The 20111-nt window shown below is 38.6% G+C and overlaps 1 protein-coding gene across 2 annotated transcripts in view; it reads right to left on the bottom strand.

The window, feature by feature from the left end:
* PLXDC2 (plexin domain containing 2) overlaps positions 1 to 20111 on the bottom strand; it is a 3345655-nt gene that overhangs the window by 1710810 nt on the left and 1614734 nt on the right. For both annotated transcript variants that reach the window (XM_044064643.1, XM_044064642.1), the window contains exon 4: positions 18845 to 18914. In XM_044064643.1, coding sequence (XP_043920578.1) covers positions 18845 to 18914 — 70 coding nt within the window. The remainder of the gene's footprint in view (positions 1 to 18844; positions 18915 to 20111) is intronic.

Below are 20111 nucleotides of genomic sequence, written 5' to 3'. Positions count from 1 at the left end.
ATTGGATGTGGCTGGTTAGATATATACCAAATGGGACATTGTAATCAATGACAGGTCCAATGAATGATGAACACAGTGAAACAATGACCTCCTTGAACCTAAATGCCAATCATTTGCTTATAAGTTGAATAACACAGAATGATTTCCTTACTACTGTAGACACATGATATTCAAAGGATAGATTACTGTCTGTGTGTGACCCCAAAGTCCCCTGAGTCCCTGACTACCAGGTCAACTCTTATGGGTGTGTTTTCAATATGATAATTACCAGAGATGGATGACTTCCCAAAGGATACTATTATGTATTTACTGGAATTTAATTTTAGTGATGGCACAGTAGTGAAGCGGTAGTGTTGCCGCCTCACAGCAAGAGGTTCTCTCGTTTGATTCTCATTTGGGGTGCGTTCTGTGAGGAGTCTGCATGTCCTCCCTGCATTCATGTGGGTTTCCTCTGGTTGCTCCCGTTTCCTCCCATGTTACAAAGGGTTCATATTGTGTTATCGAAAGATAATGTAATCGAATGGCCGAAACATCGAATTGGATGCATTTCAAAACTTTTATTGTGGGGGGCTGTGCCCCCCACACCCCCGCTAAATATATATTCCAACTCCGGGATCGCACTACAGCGAGGAAAGGGAAAATATCCCAATCTTGACATACTGCGATCCCACAATGCAAACTTCAAAATGTGGCTGTTTCGATGTTTTGGCTGCTCAATTACATTATCTTTTGATAATGTAACAGGAACCCATTACAAAGACATGTGCCTGGTGCATTTCTCCCCAGGTCTCAGCTGAAAATTGGCTTCATTCCAAGTGGGAACTTCCAGGTAACCAAATGTTCAATAAATAAATAAAAAATAAATAAATAGTCCATGGCTCTGACTCAAGTGATTTGTCAGCATCAGCCTTTCCTGGAGAACATTTACGTCAGTGGGGGATTTTATAACTGCTCCTAATTTGCAGTCTTCTGCAGATTTAGTCAGCCAGAGGCCCTTGTCATTGGCCTTGACTTCAGAGAAGTTAAATGCCAAAAAGAAGTGGTCCAAGGAGCAATCCCTGAGGGACTACATGTGTGACTAGTCTCTTTGTAGAGGTGGACTCCCCAATTCTAACTTCCTGGGTCCTGTCTGTGAGCCAGCTGGCTATCCAGTGGGTGACATAAAGGTTTATCATCTTCTGCAGTGACTTGTCTCTATGTCCTTCACATCAACTTGGACTACTTACAAAGTCTGTGCTCTGTCTAACCCCTAAACAGTGTGTTTATGAAAATGTCTGATGCAAGGCACAGACAGTCGATATACTACTCCGCATAGTCTAGGTGTAATACCTCACGGATTACTGTATTTTACTTTGTCTATGGAATGGTCTGCACTTGTAGACCACATATCACCTCTTTGCCAGTGCTACAATGTACTGTGCCCACCACTCTCTCAGCTGTGGTATTGTTGCTGCACATTCTTCCTCTGACTCTACAACCTGCTTTTCTTCTGCTGCTACAGTTGGTATGGAAAGCACTGCCATGATATTTAACTATTCTTCCATTTGACTGTACAAAACCATTGAAACTGAACTGTGTTTCATTGTCATTCAAGATGGCCTCGGTATCAAACGTCTTTCATTAATAGTCCAGATACATGCTCCAGTATGTCTCCATGTGGGCTGTGTTATAGTCAATTTTCTGCATGGTCTAGGGGGTTGGGTTTTGGGTTAATCAATCAGGGCTCTAAGACATACTCAGCATTGCCTACAACAACTATAAGTACCCCGCTTCCTGCCTGAATGGTAAGTGTGTTTATGGCCTACTGAGCATGTGCAAAACAGATGGTATGAAAGTCCTTACTTATGTAATGCAGATATAGTAGTAAACATCACAAAGTATGAGACATTTACTAAGTGGGAGATAGAAAGTAAGGTTAAGGGACCACGTTTATATTACTGGAAAAAAGAACAGATTCAATGCAATTTACAGGCGACAGAAAATGTGCTAATATTAAAAAGGAGAAAGGAAAAAGTACTAATTTCTTGTACATGAAAAAGGTATAACTAGATGAAAAGATAGGATATTTAAGCTCACGAACTGAAATGAAATAGATGCCATAGCAAATAAGATTGGGACATAACTGGAATTTATTGAGTTGGTCAAATTTAACCTGATTTTGAAGAATAGGAGTTTCAGATATTTAAAAATATTTAATGATTTTTATAGGACATAGTCGTACAAGGTACACTTACAGGATTGGTATAGGAATATTCAAAAACATTTTATATGCATGATTTTTATCATAACATTGAGACTTGCTTTTACTCGTGGTAAAATCTGGTATTTAAGAAATGAACAAAAATATTTGTTACTCTGATGAATTTTGACAGCTTTGTGTAGACAAAAACATTTTCTGTTTGTATCACTTTAAGGCATTTCACCTCAGTCAAAACAGACATGGTTTTGCTTAAATTTATATGTATTAGATAGAGAGATAGATAAATATAGATATAGCTATATAGATATAATTTATATGATGAAAGTTTCAAAAAGTTAATTATCAGAAGATGGAATTCAGATGATCAGTATTCTGAAACATTGCGAAACAGACATAAACACCAAACACTGTGCTTTTGCAGGGCGACAAGCCACCATGCACTCCCCCCACACCACCAGATAATTATATAGATCAACTGCAAGATCACACCTTTGTGGGGGAATAAGGTAGTTTCCCTAAACACTACTGTTCCAGAATATCTGCACAAACAGTATTCCTACATTATCGGACTTTCAATATTTCTTAATGTTGGTCATCTGATCTCAATCTTCTGATGTCTGGTGTTCTGAAATGTTGATCATTTGAGCGTGTGTGCATGTATGTGTGTGTGTGTACTTGTGTGTGTGTGTGTGTGTGTGTGTAACATTGCATAGCATCATAAAAAGAATATTTAAAACAGACCACACATATGTAGTATTAGCACTTTAAGACCTTATTGTCCAATAGAAGTTATATATCACCAGTGATGTCAGTTAGGGATTTTCACTGCTGTCAGTACATTTTGTGGTGGTATTCTCAGACATGAAACTGAGAAATGGGGTTTCAGATAACTAAATACAAAGACAATTTCCAACTGAGTTACATGAATATTTCAATAAAAATGACAAACGTCTCCAATGTTGTCTAAAAATATATGTCTGGTACGATTGCCATGTCCTCACATTTAATGTCAATAAATGTAGCATCAAGAGGTGTGAAAATAAAGATAGATTATGATTATAAAATAAATTATGAAATCTTAAAAAAGACACTGTCTTTAAAGATATAACGACAAGAGAAGATAACTTTTACCAGTGTATATCTACAAAAATCCAAAAAGCATTTTCCACAGCCCATATACCATGTATAGTCACTTTAAACTCCAGTAGTTTGACCCATAACTGAATTAAATACTTTGTTTTGTAGCATTTGAACAGTCCACCTAACAGACCCTGAAAAGCTACAATGGTTCCTTACTAGAAAAATATCATAGAGTTCAAAGACTCAAGCTATTTAGAAAGACTTCAGAAGCTTTATATTCTGTTTATTGTACGGTACTATAAGATGGCTTCTGTCTGGTCTATAAAACAATGTTTGGAAAGCTTTTGTTTGAAATTCAACACCTGGAAAACACCATTTGGAAAGCTAAAACTAAACTGCTTTACCTAAGTTAATAACAGAAAAAAATGACAGAAACATTATACTGGGATTTCTAGGATTATCTAATAAACAACTCTTACAATTAGACGTCTTTCATTAACATCCTTCAAAAATAACCTTGATATGTATATCGGAAGCAGAAACTATCATCACAGCTATCAAGCTTCCTGAAGGCTATGACAATGAAACCTACAAGCCTATGACATCTTTATAAGAAATTGTAATGCAATGGACACTCCTTCTCTGTTCTTAGTCACATATTCAGAGGATCACTCATCCTCCATAACGATATCAGGCTATAAGAAAAGCCAGCCTTAACTTTCAAAACACCTTATGTAAAGATCCAGATACTGTTTCAACCACATGAGCAGAGGCTTCTCTTCTGTTTCTTACTCCCTTTGCCTTTGCACATTCAACTCTTCCTTATCTATAACTCTTCCTAAATTCCACATTATCTCATCTGCTCTATCATTAATTATCAGTCTTTATACATTCTTTTTATTTCTTTTATTACTAGCATAGTTTAGAAAGTATATTCAACATTAACAGTGTATGATTTGTGCACTGCCTCTGGGAAATGTCCAGTTAACATTACTACATAAGTAAACACAAGAGTAAAAAAAAAAAAAAAAAAAAAAAAAAAAGACACACAAAAATTACATTTCCGTACACCACTCAAACACAATGTTTTTAAGGCTAAAATGACCATTTGACAAATCTGCATTCATACTCCACTGCATTTTTTGTTGCTATAAAATGACCGACCAAACAGCTCCTGAGGTATATGCCCATTTCAAGCTTGCAGTAAATGGAACTCTATTACATGCTCACAGTTTGAAAAGTTCAGTAATATTTCTTTTAAGTTCGTGGAGGATGTATGATGTTTTTCTACAGTAGGGAAATACAATATATGTCCAGAACACACATATAGATATCTATCTATGTGTGTAGTATATAAAAGGGCACTTTTCATTTATCCACTAAACAGTGACATTTTCAGTGAATGGCAATATGCTTCTACTAAAAATCCTTGTACTGACAAAATCAAAATGGCTGCACTAAATTTAACACATAGCTGCAATAAGTGCATAAATCCTGAATAACATTCTAAATTTAGAGTGCAGTCTCAGTACATTTCTCTGAAACTGTTACAAAGGAATGACAACGAGTATTTGTGATATATCAGTAGTAAAAAAATCCCAAACCTGGAAATGATGGGGTGAAATGCAGCGTTTATTCCCAACAAGAAAAGAATCACAAAGCTTTCGGGATCAACTCTTCATCAGTGTGTAAAAAAAGAGATCAAATGCCTTCATTTAAATAGTAAATTCAAACCATAAGACTAATCACATGACACAGTTGTATTAAGCACTTCAGTTTAAAGACATATATAAGACATATATACAGGTAAAATGTTGTTGAAAGTCAGTAAAGACATAAAATAGGTAAAGCATTTAACTAAGTCCCTTCCACACAAGATGTTATTTCAAAGTTAACGGTCTTATTTTTTAAATGGGTTTAATGCTTACTGCTGTATTTAAACCTGGAAAATAATCAGCTCCTGAGGAGATGAGATACAAGTGGTGATGTGTAAGCAATCTGCAGGAAAGTATCCAGGAATAAATTGTATTCCAGTGGAAGTTTGGAAGCTAGGAGGGAAGGAAGGGACACAGATATGGAAGATTATGTTTAACAATATTTTAAAAGAAGGGGGAAGCACCAACATCCTAGAAAAAAGCTGCAGTGGCTGTAATACATGAAGGCAGTAAAGACCCATCAGATCAGGCTTCACATAGGCCCATTTTAATTTTAAGTCATGATTATACAATGTTTATATCTATAATGGATAAAAACATGGCAAAGGTGTTGTCAAAATTGACAGATATCTATTAATGTGGTTTTGTAGAGGGGAGACAAATATTTGACAACCTTAATAGAACAATCATGATCCACAGGGAAGTAGAATGTAAGAAAATATTGCTGTTGTTGGTGGGTTTTGATCCAGAGAAAGCATTTAACAAAGTAAGCTGGGATTTTGTGAGTACGATAATGGAAGTGTCTGCATTTTCTGATATCATAATAAGGCTAATTAGGAGGATATAGGAGGGATCAGAGGCAAAATCAAAGTTGGAGGGTTGCTCTCTGATAAGTTGTGTCAGAAAAGAGGAACCAGGGAAGGGTGTTCTCTTTCCCCTCTGGTATTTGCATTATACTTAGAACCACTGGCAAAGAAAATAAGGGACTCAGAAATTCAAGGATATAATTGGTGTGCTAATCAATAATGGTTGGCTTTAATTGCAGATGATATTATTTTGTACCTGATAAAACCAGAAAAGAACATTTCAGTGTTGTGGAACATTTTGATACAGTTTTAAGTTTTCCCAGCATGTAAAATTATGAAGATTAAATAAAGGCTACAACTGTAAACTATGAACCCACACATGAATTCATTCTGAAATACTCATATTTATGGGGACATGATAAACGAAGTATTGAGGTTTAGGGATAAAAATGGATGTTGTTATGGCAGCTAAAAATATATGGGAAAAGACTAAAAAGGTAATACAAAAACTGAGAAACTGGAAGTTCTTGCCTATGGATATGGCTAGCAAGATACAAGCACTAGAAAATGTTTTTGCCCCTTTACTTTTATACACAGGTCAGCCATATTTTTCATTAACCAGAGGAGACGTAGTGGACAGTTTTTAATAAAGAGTTGAAGAAGTTTATCTGGGAGGGGAAGAGGGCAAGAGTCAAGTGGGATACGATGATCCTTCAAAAACAGCAAAGAGGTTTAGGATTACCTGATTTGAAGGGATATATTACAGCTACATAGTCAAGGCTCTTATACATAACACAAGAAGAGAGTTACAATTCAAAATGAGAAGGGATGATGATGAAGCAGGGAGAAAGTCAAGAAATAAGAAAAGGGTGGTATTTTGAATGGAGATCCTTAAGCAGAATGAAACAGTCATACAGAAATACATGCAACTCCGTGCAAATTGCAGAAAGAGTCATTACTGGGCATGTTGCATGTGCTGTGAAGAGCACTTTTGGCTGATATCAAAGAGTGAAACATTACTAATTTCTTGAACTTTAATCATACTTTGATTAGGAATGGGGTCCATTCCCATCACGGTATTAGAAATCCAAAAGATTTGGAGAAATTGAAAACGGAGAAACAATATTATATTCATAAAGTAGCAAAAAGTACAGTAAGAACTAAGCCAACATTGGAATGGAGAAAGGAAATTCTACCAATAGGAATGATTGAATTAGGGGTACACAGAATATGCAAATAGGGGCTGTAATTTACTGCAGAAAACTGGCAAAGGAACCAAGGGATTAGGAACAAATAATTAGAGAGGGAAAAGTAACAGAATGAGAAGTGACCACAAAGACATTTGGACTGTAGGCTAGATATTGCTCTTCCTATTAGGGATTGATATCACAGTATAGGCAAAGAGAAAGGGATAGAAGAAGCCTATGTGAAAGACTGACACTGCTTGAAGTTTTAGTTGAATCCAGAACAGAAACTGGTGTTAAAAAAGGGATAATTATTAGGGCATATAAAATATTGCACCATGACTACAAGAATCAATCAGAGGTTGTCAGAGAAGATTGGGAAGAGAGATAAATAAGCAATTTACAAAGAAAGAATGGGACGACATATGTATGGCTCCCAAGTATGCAACAAAGTCTAGAAGATTTAGGATTTTTGCAGGCAGCCAAAACATTTTTCCTCAGGTAGATGGCAAATGTTGAAGATATAGTAGGGAAGAAAGAGATACCTGTGCCATATGTTTTCAGAGTATAAGAGTTGACAGATGTTAAAAAAATTCCCTGCAAAATACTTTGTCATGAATACTGGGTGAGCAAATGAGTGTTACTAAGGAAATTATTATTTTTTTTTAGCTGGGTTACAGGATCTAAACTTCCTAGACACAATAAGGCCTTGTTAAGTTTAATTCTGTTGGATGCCCAAAAAGCAATTACCAGAAAATGGAAATCAAGATCTAAACCAGCAATACTTGAAGTAGTAAATATTGTAACCGAGAGAAAAATACAGAAAGTGGGAGCTTTAGAACAGGGTAAGAGTAAATTACCTAGAACAAATTGGAAATTGTGGGAACAATACATGCAGAAAAATGATTTGGATGAAGAATGATGTTTAAGAGAAGGCAGGAATTAAACAATTTTTGTAATAATGGATTGATTATATTGTATAGAGACATACGTGTTTGTAAATGTCAACTTGTTAATATGGTTTGATTACTTTCTTATAAATGTAAGTTTCCATATGTCACACATTATAATTCAATAAAGTTTTTAACAAAAAAATCAAGATTTACAGGATAAATTATACCAAGCATTTATGGTTCTATAATAAGTACAGATGTGAATTGTTTGTTAGAGTATCCTTTGATTACAAGCAAATTCTAGCTTACATATGGATAATGACTTACAATTAATATCTTAAAAAAAAAAAGCTAAACTTCCTGATCAACAGTCAACAATCAAAAAGCTGGAAAAATCAAGCACTAAGCAGATGACAGCATAACTTCTTTTTAATACATAGATTTTTTTTTTACTTAATATTTACATATTTACTGCCCAGGGGACAGTATGTGGTTCTACATAGTAAAATCCCCACTCATTAAATCCCACTTCACTGTTTTCCCCACAGGGATGAGGAAGTGGAGGGCTGGTTACCTCTTATCTTGGACCACTGGATTATTTTGATGAAAACCCTGCCTATATTTACCATCCCTGCAGTCTGATAGCATTTAGTTTACTGAACAATTTCAGTTCAACAGTGTTGTAGATGGATACCCTAACCTTGCATCAGGGAGCAATCTGAAACCTACTTACTGACAACACAGTCTTACACTGCACTTGCTCTACCACTCTCTTTATGGTATTTAATGCCAGGTTCATTTCATTCTCCATGATGTCAGTTTATTCAAGTTATATACCTAACTAAATATTTACTGAAACTAATACAGAAAGAAATGCCAGTCAGTTTACAATGAATTAAATTCTTATGTCAGCACTAAAAAATACTGGATTTGGATGTCTGTAAAAGAAGAAGTGCACTCAAAAGACAAGAAGTATAAGCCTATACTCGCTAGCATTTTCTGGTGAGTATAGGCTGTTTGCTAAAACAATACTTGCCAGAAAATGCTATAATTCTATTAGGTTTTTTACCTTTAGTACACAATCTTAGTAAGTTGTTTGTTAAAGCGATATTGCCATACTAGGTGTTTATCAGATGAAATGATAGCTAGAATATTAGCTAATGGGATATTCATATTCAGCAGAATACTATCTAATGGGTGGTAGAGCAGATGAAGAGATGATAAACAGTCACATACTATGACATGACAACTAGCGCTCTGTTAGATGATGCCATAACAACCAACGAAGCATCTAAAAATGACAGTTATACTACCTCTTCAGGTGACAAATGGTTTACATGCAGATAAACTGACAGTTGGTACGCTAGGTTATCAGGGATAACTTATGTATTAAACAATAGGATAAGGATTCAGGGTAGCACAGTACTTAGTTTTGCCACACCATAGCTCTTCGTTTTCCCCTTCAGTTCTTCAATGAGTCTCTTCCTGCACACGGATGAGTTTTCACTTGGTGTTTTGGTTTCCTGAAACATCCACAACCTGTGCTGTAGGCTACTCAGTAATCCTCATGTGTGCGTGTCTGTGTGTGTGTGTGTGTGTGTGTGTGTGTGTGTGTGTGTGTGTGTGTGTGTGTGTGTGTGTGTGTGTGTGTGTGCACATGTGTTGCTTATGTGCTCATGTTCTGGTGTGAGCTCAGGCACACACTCTGTAATAGACTGATATACTATCCAGTATTATTTTCTCTGCTTTGTAAGTATTGAATGCTAGGACAGGGTCCAGCTCTCCTAAGACTCTGAAATGGATAAAGCAGGCATACAAATCAACAGATTAGCTAAGGGAGTGGCAGACTAGATAAAAAAACTGAGTCCTAGCTGATGAGGAGATGTCTGGCATATACACCAAGTAGCTGAAGACTGATATATGATGTGATATGCTAACAAATAGTATAAGAAATGATCAAGTTCAATACTAGATGAAAGGTGATAAACTAAACAGACAGCATCCAAAGAAAAACTGCAGCACCACAACTGGATATTTTAATGTAAAGAGAAGGACGACAAAGTGAAAAATAAATGAACACACCATTAGTCAAATATGTATTTTATCATTTTCTAGATAATCTGTTGTATTTTCAGTTGTGTCTCAGTCATTAACAAAAATTAAATAAATAAAATCTCTGGGATTTGGATTATTCTTGATTCATCCAGAATGTATTATGTCTCATCATTTAAGTAATACAGTATGGTATCCTGGATACTGACAGTAATACAATATGGTATCCTGGATACTGACAGCTGTGACAGTTTACACAACCTACTTTACAGTGCAGTAACTTTCAAGACTTTTAATGGGTTGAACAGAGAACATGCTTCACTGGATGCAATTTATGGGATTTATACTGTCATTTGTAGCAATGACTAATAGCTCAAGCAATGGGTCAGACAGGAGTTCATCTCCATGTGATTAAACAATAATTTTTATGAAGCGCGGGCACATCCTATTACTGCAAGGCACATAAAATGTCAGAAGAAAAATGTTGCTCATCAACAGTACAATGTGTCATACAAACTACAGTTTAGAGGCTGGAAAATCTATTTTTCTCTTGGGGAGTGGTAAGCCGACTAGTAGGTGCTAAAATAAGCAAACAGACTTTAAACAACTAATGTTTATACTGCTGATCAGAAATGTATAGTTTTTTCATATACATGGGCATGCTGAACAAAAACAGACATTCAATCTTAAGTCTTATAGTGAAAAAAATGACTAGACTTCTTGGAAAGAAAGGCAGAGAGAGATCAGCAATATATCTTCACCATCTGTCATGAAAGTTTAACTTACAGCGGATCCTCTAACTGATGTTTTTTTTTTTTTCTTTCTTATTTTGTGGTGGTGGGGTTGCATTGAATAATGTGTCTGTTTTAACCAAGACATGATATTTCAATCTGAAAACATTTTAAACCTTGGAAAGTCACAACTTTGGCACATGTCCAAGGTGGCAAATCACAAAAACAAAAAATATTAGGGAGCAAGCCCACCCTGCAACTGCCAATGTGCAGGAAATTTCCCACACCAATGAAGTATACATTTAGCAATTGTGAAATGACCAAAGCTAAGGAGAATGTGAAATAAATGCAGCACCCACCTTTTTGCTGTTCTCCAGCTTAAACTGCCACTACAAGATGCTGGCAACCTTTGAGGACTGCATTCTGAGCATCAGTCTAGTGGCTACCAACAAGCAATACATTCATCTTTTGTCCACTGTGCCTCCTGACCATCTCTTCACCACTGTGGACATACTCATTCATTCCCAATCACCATGGTAAGAGCAAATAATGGCATCTCCATCCTCCAGACAACAATGTGAAATATTTCTGTTTTTCTGGGCCAAACAGACCAATGCAGTCTGACATGTTCCTTCACAAGTGAGGGTCTGTCATGCCTTCATTGTCAGTGCACTCCTGTACTTTCTCACATGTTATCCATAAAGGTCACCATGTGAGCACTCTTTTACAGAGCCAACACACATCTCTTGTCCATAAGCTACAGGCCATGGTCTTCACTTTCAAGTAGCTAACAGTACTGCCGTGAGCTAAACCATCTCCCTTCTCCCATCTTCTCTTATTAGCTATTCAAGTAACAGGTCACTACTCAATCTTAGGGCACATTAATCACAATTAGGGTTTCACCTTTCTGCCCCAAGGTTCTGACCCATAAATTGACTGCTCCTTACATTGTCTAGGACAGTGGACTAAAACCAGAATATGAGACTTCAGCTATAACAGCAAAAGAGGCACACCAACATTTCATGTCAGATTATATTTTTGCCAGTTACTAGATCATCTCTGAAATGATGCTTGACTATTTTGTCTCCACTGATTGCACTCTGAAACTCTGTCCGTGATGCTGTTACACTGCATATGTTTTAGTTCATCCCTGACATCTGTGAAACATACTCTCCATCAAAAAAATTGCTCTTGGTACTGCAGAAGACATATGGAACTCCTTTCAATTTATTTTCAATGTCATCACTATACTACATGTTATCTAAGTTCATAGGGTCAAGGGTTGTTACAAGCCTAGCTGTGCAATCCAAACCATTTGGGTCCCAAGTGTCATGGGTGTCTATGGAGGGTGGCAGATGTTAGTAAGGAGATAACTAAGGATTTCTTGAAGGGGTGGTGGTCGGGGTAATACTTTTCTGATTGACTGCCTCTGTCCATAAAGGGCATGGGAACTAAACTGAGGGTGAATTTATGATTTCCCATCTAGTTGTCAAGGTTTTGTTCAAACAGGGTCAGGGATGAACTCTGTTTTACATGGATAGGAGCCTATTCCCTAGTGCGGGGATCCTTTAGCATACGTCTGTCTCTCCATCATGCATCAAGTTCTGTTTATGTTACAAGCAAAGTTTAGATGCCTGGATCTAATGTTTCTGGTGTTGATTGTTTTGCCCATGTGCAACAGATCTATAAAGGTTGGGTCTGAAGAAGTCCTCTAAGCCAGGCAAAGATCCCCTTTCAGCAACCTATAGAAGACTGAATGCAGAGACAGAGCTTTTAGGTGAACAGTGTAGGACAGGGTATTCATGCCCTGAATTCTCCAGGTGGGAAATCTTTGTGGGTGTTCCAACTTTTGCAAGTGTCTGGTTTGATACATGCCAAAGAGGGCATTGTATTCAGTGAGAGGTCTGATAAGGACTGAGTAGAGTATTACTATAACTTCCTTGTACCTGGATGCCATATCACCCAGAATTATGCCTCAACAAACAGAAAATGGCTGAATTTAGCAATTAGCTTAGTTTCTGGTGTCATTCCAGGGGGGATCCAGTACATGACAGCCTGGAAGATATGATCGACAGACCATGATGCTTTATCAGATGGCCTGTATCTGTCTCACCTGGGCTTCAGGCTACTGGCAAAGGCTCTTACCTCCCGCATAGTGCCTTTTTTAGGAAAAGTGATGAGGTTAAAACTACCAACATAAACATTTCAACAAAACACAAATTAAAGGTCATGCTTCTAAATGCTAGGAGTCTAAACATGAAACTGCACTCATTGCAAGCATTCTTAACCCTGGAAAATTCTGACATCTGTGCAGTCACAGAAACCTGATTCAAAGCTGCAGAGAGCACTCCAGCCATACCCAGTTACTCATCCTATCATACATTCAGACCCCAACCTGCGGGCAGTAAAGCCAAAGGAGGTGGAGTCTCAATATACATTAAAGACATACACACCTTTAGGCTGGTCAAACAGTATGATGCACAGGAGACACTCCAGGTGCAGTTAACCATTGACAAGACCTCTATTCAAATCACAACTATATACTAGCCCCCAAATCTCAAGATGCCCAATCTGACTATTTGGACCTGTTCGAATCTATCAAGATTCAACCCTTTACCCTGATCCTGGGTGACTTTAACTAACCAAACACAGATTAGAAGAACTACTCATGCCAGAACACAAATGCCCAGAGATTGCTCGATTATGTCAATGCAAATGAATGCAAATGCTTTGGAACACCTAGTTGATACCCCCACAAGAGGTGATAATATCTTGGACTTGGTATTAACCAACATGAGTAACCACTGCAGCATCCTTACAGTATAATCCTCCCTGGTAAGATCCAATCATAAAGTGGTCACTTTTGAAGTCACCATCACCCCCAACCCCCCTCTAGCTAGGACCAGACATAAAAATTTCTCCAAAGCTGATTACAGCCTCCTGAGGGATGGTATAAACAGCTTCACAGCTTCCTCCCCCACAGTAGGAACTAGCACCAATATCCAAAACTACACCAAAGCGCTATACGAGCATTTATACAGATGCATGGAATCAGGAAAACCCAACAGGACTAAATCATCCTCTGCAAGGAAGAGTCAACCTGTCTGGTGGACATATGCAATAAATAAACTCTATAACAAAGGGAAAAAATTGCTGTGCAAGACCAAGAAGGAGCAGGTGCCCAATTGGAAGCAATGTCTCCCTTAGCCTGAACAAGCAAATTACAGCACTAGTGAAATCCTCCAAAGCAAACTTCGAGTCTAAATTGGCCACATCTACTAGAGACAATCATAAGGCCTTCGTCACATATGTCCGCAACCTCAAAGGAAGCACCCAGATCTGTTCGGAAACGGTAGTCAAGGACACCACATATACAAATGCAGTAGATATAGCAAACTTACTGGTTGACAGATTCAGTAAAAACATCACCGCTCTGCCCCCCCCCCCCATCAATAAATCAGAACATCCCCAGTACCTGTCCCTTACCCTTATATCTATGGAACAGGTCATCACTGCTCTCTCAAAGGCAAAAAATACAGCCTCCACAGGACCCAATAACATCCCAGGCTGCATCCTACGTGAACTCAGGCAGGAACTCACAGCAGCATTAGGTGCCCTATTCAACCAAAGCCTGAGTACCGGCTTCATCCCAGCTGAGTGGAGGACAGGCACTGTCATCCCTTTGCACAAAGGTGGAGCATCCACCGATCCAGGAAATTAAAGACCCATCAGCCTAACTAGCTTGATCTGCAAGGCCATGGAACAGATTATCATGGACCTCATTAACATGGACACTGGCAACCTCCAAACACTTGATCCCACACAGTTTGGCTTCATCAAGGGGAGGTCATGTCTGAAAAATTTGTTCGATTTCTTTGAGACAGTCACCAAAGTCATGGATTAGGTGAAGGTGGTGCACTCCACCTACCGTGACCTGATCAAATCCTTTGACACTATTCCCCACTAGGGCATAGTAGATAAACTCTTTCAACTATGCATCACTACATATGTTACCAAATAGGTAACAAACTGGCAGACTGATAGACCTCACCTAGTCAAAATAGGGGAAGCCACCTGAAGCAGTAGACCTGTAACAAGTGGCATACCCCAGGATTCAGTTTGGGGCCTCTGTTATTTGGGATATACTTTTCTGAGGTGCAGGCCAAAACCACTGGGCTATGGCTGACCAAGTTTGCAGATGATTGCAAGCTGGGTGCTGTCATCAATTCCCCTAGTGATGTGGACATCCTCCAAGAGGGTCTCACTCAGTCAAACGACTGGTGCCAGAAACATGACCACAAGCTGAATACCAAATAATGCATCATCATCCCTTTTGGGGAGAGTGATGCCCCCACAAATTATCATATTAATAACAACGTCCTAAGCACGCAATCAGTTGTGAGGGATCTGGACACCCAGGTTGATAGCAACCTGAATTCTAACCTCCATGTTGCTTCCATTGTACAGAAAGGCTTCTACATGTCCCACCTCATAAGTAAGGGTATCTCATCCAGGACAAGGAGGTCATAATATCCCTGTATTCTTCCCTTATAAGGCCATTATTGAGTACAATGCCCCTTTTGGCATGTACCTCACAAAGCACATGCAGCAGCTGGAGAGACCACAGAGGTTCCTCACCAGGAGAATCCAGGGCCTCAAATATCTACCATACACAGATAGGCTAAAATTACTATCCCTCTACTCAGTTTCATACAGATGCCTCAGAGGTGACCTCTGTCTGGCATACACAGTAATCACAGACCCATCTTGATGGGAATGCTGTATATCCGCAAGTCAAGCTCCATTTGAGTAACTCGCATGGGTGGCCTTAACCTGGTGTGTGATATCAGCAGGACTTGTTGACGGAACAGATTTGTGTCCCAGAGACTCCCACATCTATGGAATAGTCTCCCTCTCCATGTCAAGCAAACTACCTCTTTACCCCTTTTTAAGTGCAACCTGGATAACTAGATGGGAAACAGAAAATACAACCCTGGGATTCCACCCATGTTCCTGCTGGACAGGGGCATCAGGTGATGACCTGTCTAAAAATGGAATAAACTCTTGGCTAGGCTTATAAGGGCCTCAGGGCCAATAGCCTAGTAACCTCCTATGATCCTGTGATATCCTTACCTATAAGATGGGTGATATGGAATGATTTTCTTGTTATCTTAGCTATGTATTGGTCAAAGGCCACATTATTGCCTACATATGTCCCAAATCCCTTATTACTGTGTCAACTCTTAGGGGCATTTTATCAACTTAGGTTGACAGTTTCCCAAAGGACATTATAATGCATTTTTTGGTGTTGAGTTTTAAGCCATATCTTTGGAACCAATCATTTTTTGTCTGTGATGAACCCACCAGCAAGATGTTGGCATCTTGGGGCCAGTCAATAAGGACTCCCAATTTATAGTCATCTGCGAACCTGGTGAGCCAAAACCTTGAACCTTAGCCTTGATTTCTCAGAAGTAGATGCCAAACAGGAGCAGGTCCAGTACAGAGCTCTGGGTACTCTGCTGGTAACCAATCTCTTGCTGGAGGTGGTCTCACTGATCCTGATTTCTTGGGTCTAGTCTGTCAACCAGCCAGCAATCCAGTGAGTTGTGTAAGGATTTAGGCCTAGGTCAAACAGCTTGTCAGCAATTCCTGAGTGGGTTATTGTATCAAATGCCTTAGCCAGGTCAAGATATGTAGTATACCCTTTTTTACCTATGTCTGTTTCCTGGGTGACCCTCTCAAAGAAGTCTGTTTGTTTTTCTTTCGGCTTTTCCCGGTTAGGGGTTGCCACACAGAAGGTGCTCCAGCCGAGAATCGAACGGGAGAACCTCTTGCTGTGAGGCGACAATGCTACCGCTGCACCACTGCGGCCGCCCACTCGATACTTCTATGATGGCATTCAATTTTTCCCCTTCCTTTCCCTTACTACCGTGTGCTTTTGTGGTAAGACTTTAAATGTTATTAATTTAGCTGCACAGTTGTTGTTGTGTCTTTTGGCTTTTTCCCGGTTAGGGGTTGCCACAGCGGAACTCCGGTCCGCTAATGATTGGCAGTAGATTTTTATGGTGCAGAGGTGCCAGCCCGACGCCCAACCTTTAAAGAAGGCACGCCCATTCATGCATGTCATTTGAATGCCACTCCACTGTGGGGAGGACATGCAGACTTCACACAGAAGGTGCTCCAGCCGAGAATCGAACGGGAGAACCTCTTGCTGTGAGGTGACAACGCTACCGCTGCACCACCATGGCTTCACCCTCTCAAAGAAGTCTACCAAGTTACATATGCACAACTTTCCCTTAAAGCCAAAAAGGGATAGATCCAGCATCTGTAGGTTGCCAATATCCTTGTTTATCATTTTTGTGATAATCATTTCCATGGCTTTGCAAATTAGGCTTGTAAGACTAATGGGGCTACACTCGCCTGGGTTGGCTGATGGCCTACCCTTGTGGAGATAAATGACTGTTGCAGTCCTCAATTCATTTGGAATGTAGTCTGTTTCAAGGCTGTGGTTGAAGAGTGTCTCAAGAGATCCTGATAGGTCATGTTCAGAAGGCAATCAGGGATATTGTTGAGACCCATGAAGGATGTGTTCTTGGGTTAAGCAACTGCTGCCAGCACCTGGTCTCTGCTGATAGCTGGGGAAGTATGTTTGACGGGATTTCACCTGGTGGAGCTGGGGGGCTGGGTGGTGGAGGGGGTGAAGTCTGAGCTGAATTTATCAGCCAGTTTATTTGCTATGTCTTAGTGATTGGTGTGAGTGGTACCATTCACCACCAGTTCAGCACACTGTTGTGTGCTCCGGACATAACTGAAGAAGGCCTTCAGATTTTCCATAGCCAACAAGGCTATCCTGACCTTGTAACTGGTATTGCTGGACTTAATTAAACCTCTTAGCTTTTTGTTTAGTTGTATAAGCACTTGTTTTTCAGGTAGTTGTTCTTCCAGGTTTTGGTATTTTTATCTTTTATTGTATACCCTATTTAGGTGAGGATTCCACCAGTGGAGTCTGCTTTTAGTGTTTGTTTTGGGTTTATTTCTGGCAGGTATAGCAGCCTCTATTCAGTCATTCAAATGTTTGCATAGGGATTTATGAATAATTCTGCATAGGCAACTGTGGTCTTGGGGCTGTTGGGAGCCTTGACTTCTTAATGGGATGTAGTTTGTCTTTGAATAGTTCGTAACTATTACTGGTTTAGCTAGATTTTCTGGGATGATTTTTAATTCAAATTAGACAGCTTTGTAATTTGACCTCACTAGTGAGGACATGACACGGGGGGGGGGGGTGCAGTGCAATGCCGTCCCACGTTGCTGAGTATCATATCAAGTATATTTGATCATCTGGTACAGCATGCACTGCTCCTTGGTGTTTGTGTCAAAGTCCAGGAAGCTTTGTGCCTGTGAGTTTAAGGTAGTATGTATTTTCCAGTCTATAGAGGGGTAGTAAAAGTCACCCATGAATATGGTGTTTGTTTGGATGGTGAGCACCAGTAGTAGGTTTAGATAAGAATTGTGAGACTCTAAGGGCATTGATGGTGACCTGAAGCTGGACACAACATGGTGAGGGAGATTATCTATGGTGACTTGCACTTGGATGGGCTCCGTGGTAAATAGTGAAAAATAAGTGATAAAAACCTAACAACAAATAGTACCAGACAGAAGCCATCCCAGTTTATTCTACTTTCTACAACCTTAGACACCCACTCTTTAAACAGCTTATGAATGTACTCAATAAAAGAAGAGTCATATATAATTCCAGTGTTCACACACACATACACATATATGTATATGGATACGTATGTATATATATATATATATATATATATATATATATATATATATATATATATTAACAGAATTAACAGAACCAGGGAGTTGCTACAGCATGTACTAAGTTGTACTTGTTTCCTAAGATTGTTAAACTAATCTTTGAATTTTGCTTGCATAACATAAAGGAACAGGATTCCTCTTCTTGCACATAGGTCATGCCTATAAGAAAAAAAAACACACTTTCTAAAAGGCTGACAGTACTCCTACAGTCAGATCAGGAAGATGTCTGTTGCAGGATGTTATAAACCATTCTTAGGAAATTATAATTATCATTCCTGTGTTTCAGTAAAATGGCATTTTGTTATTTTCATTTTCAGCTTAGTAGCTAGTTATCTGATAGAAATGAATCATTGTAGACACTACGCTGAAATATCCACAAATCAAGATAGCGTCTTTATCATTAAAAAGCCACTTACCCCCAGTTGCCACAGTGATCTCACGCAGGTAATGACCATAAAATGGAAAATCAAACGATAGGTTCACTCTCTGAAAAGGAAAACAAATATGAAATAAGCAATTTTCAGCCAACAGCAGTATCAAAAATATTCATTCATGGTCATTGAGCAATCCATGATCTCTGATTACTTCTTCCATCTCTCAAACATGCATTAACATCTATCAGACATGTATGACAATCTTACCTCTTTCATTTCTCTTTCTTTAATTTAAGCCTGTTCTACTTTAATTTTTACCTCTGTGAAGACTGCAGCTTGCACCAACAGCACTTTTTAAGTACAATGTCTATCACTACATATGTTTTTTCTTTCCTTTCTTCACACTATATAGTGCAGTCTCTTTCTTTGAAGTTCTAGAAATTTTTTCTCATCATTTTATATCACTCCAAGTATATCTGGTCATCTTTCTCATGTCTTCTCATCTCCATCTTACTGTATGAAGAGCAAATTTTCTCTTTGTGTTTCTTTAAATATGCATCGGAAATATCATAGTATCTTGTTGACTGAAGTTTTTATTTTTATTTTTTTGCACTTTAAACATCAAGTTTCATGGTAAAGTCACTATGCAACATTTGGTAAACCGTGGTACTACTGCAGAAAAGAGAGGGTAAAGTGATTACTAGCAAGAAAGAAAACTTTTCTGGGAATGCACTGCAGATTAAAGTGCCCTGTATAAATGATTTGTAACATCTCCCAGTACGCACTGATTTACTCTTATCAGGAACTGTTGCGCACTGACAGGCATGGCACACTATTACCAGCTTGGCAATAATGTCCTGTGAATATAAAGTTACTAACATACTCAACAGGCTTCAACAGCATTTACAAAGGATTGTTTAAAAATTACTCTACTATAAGAGCTCAAAGGAAATGACCATAAAATGGAAAATCAAAGGATAGGTTCACGCTCTGAAAAAAAAAAACATGAAATAAGCTATTTTCAGCTAGGAACAAGTCTGAATTGCAAATATCTGTCATTATTTAGTGACTTTATTCCTCAGTGATTTGCCAGAAAATCACAAGTTTTATGAGGAACAGACCAGAAATATGAGGCAAAAATCTGGACATTCTACAAAACTGAGATATATGTATCCCCTTGACATTAGGTTATTACACTAATGGAGCTCATTTAGAGAAGAGCTGAAAAAGTTACCATGTAACTTAATGTGCACCAGCAGACATGCCAAGTACATATAATGAATGTTCTTCCTTTTTGCAGACGGGCATT

The sequence above is a fragment of the Protopterus annectens genome, chromosome 3.part0, assembly GCF_019279795.1.
Source record: "Protopterus annectens isolate FY-2018-M chromosome 3.part0, PAN1.0, whole genome shotgun sequence".
Classification (NCBI taxonomy): Eukaryota; Metazoa; Chordata; order Ceratodontiformes; family Protopteridae; genus Protopterus; species Protopterus annectens.
This window is presented reverse-complemented; position numbering and strand designations above follow the sequence as displayed.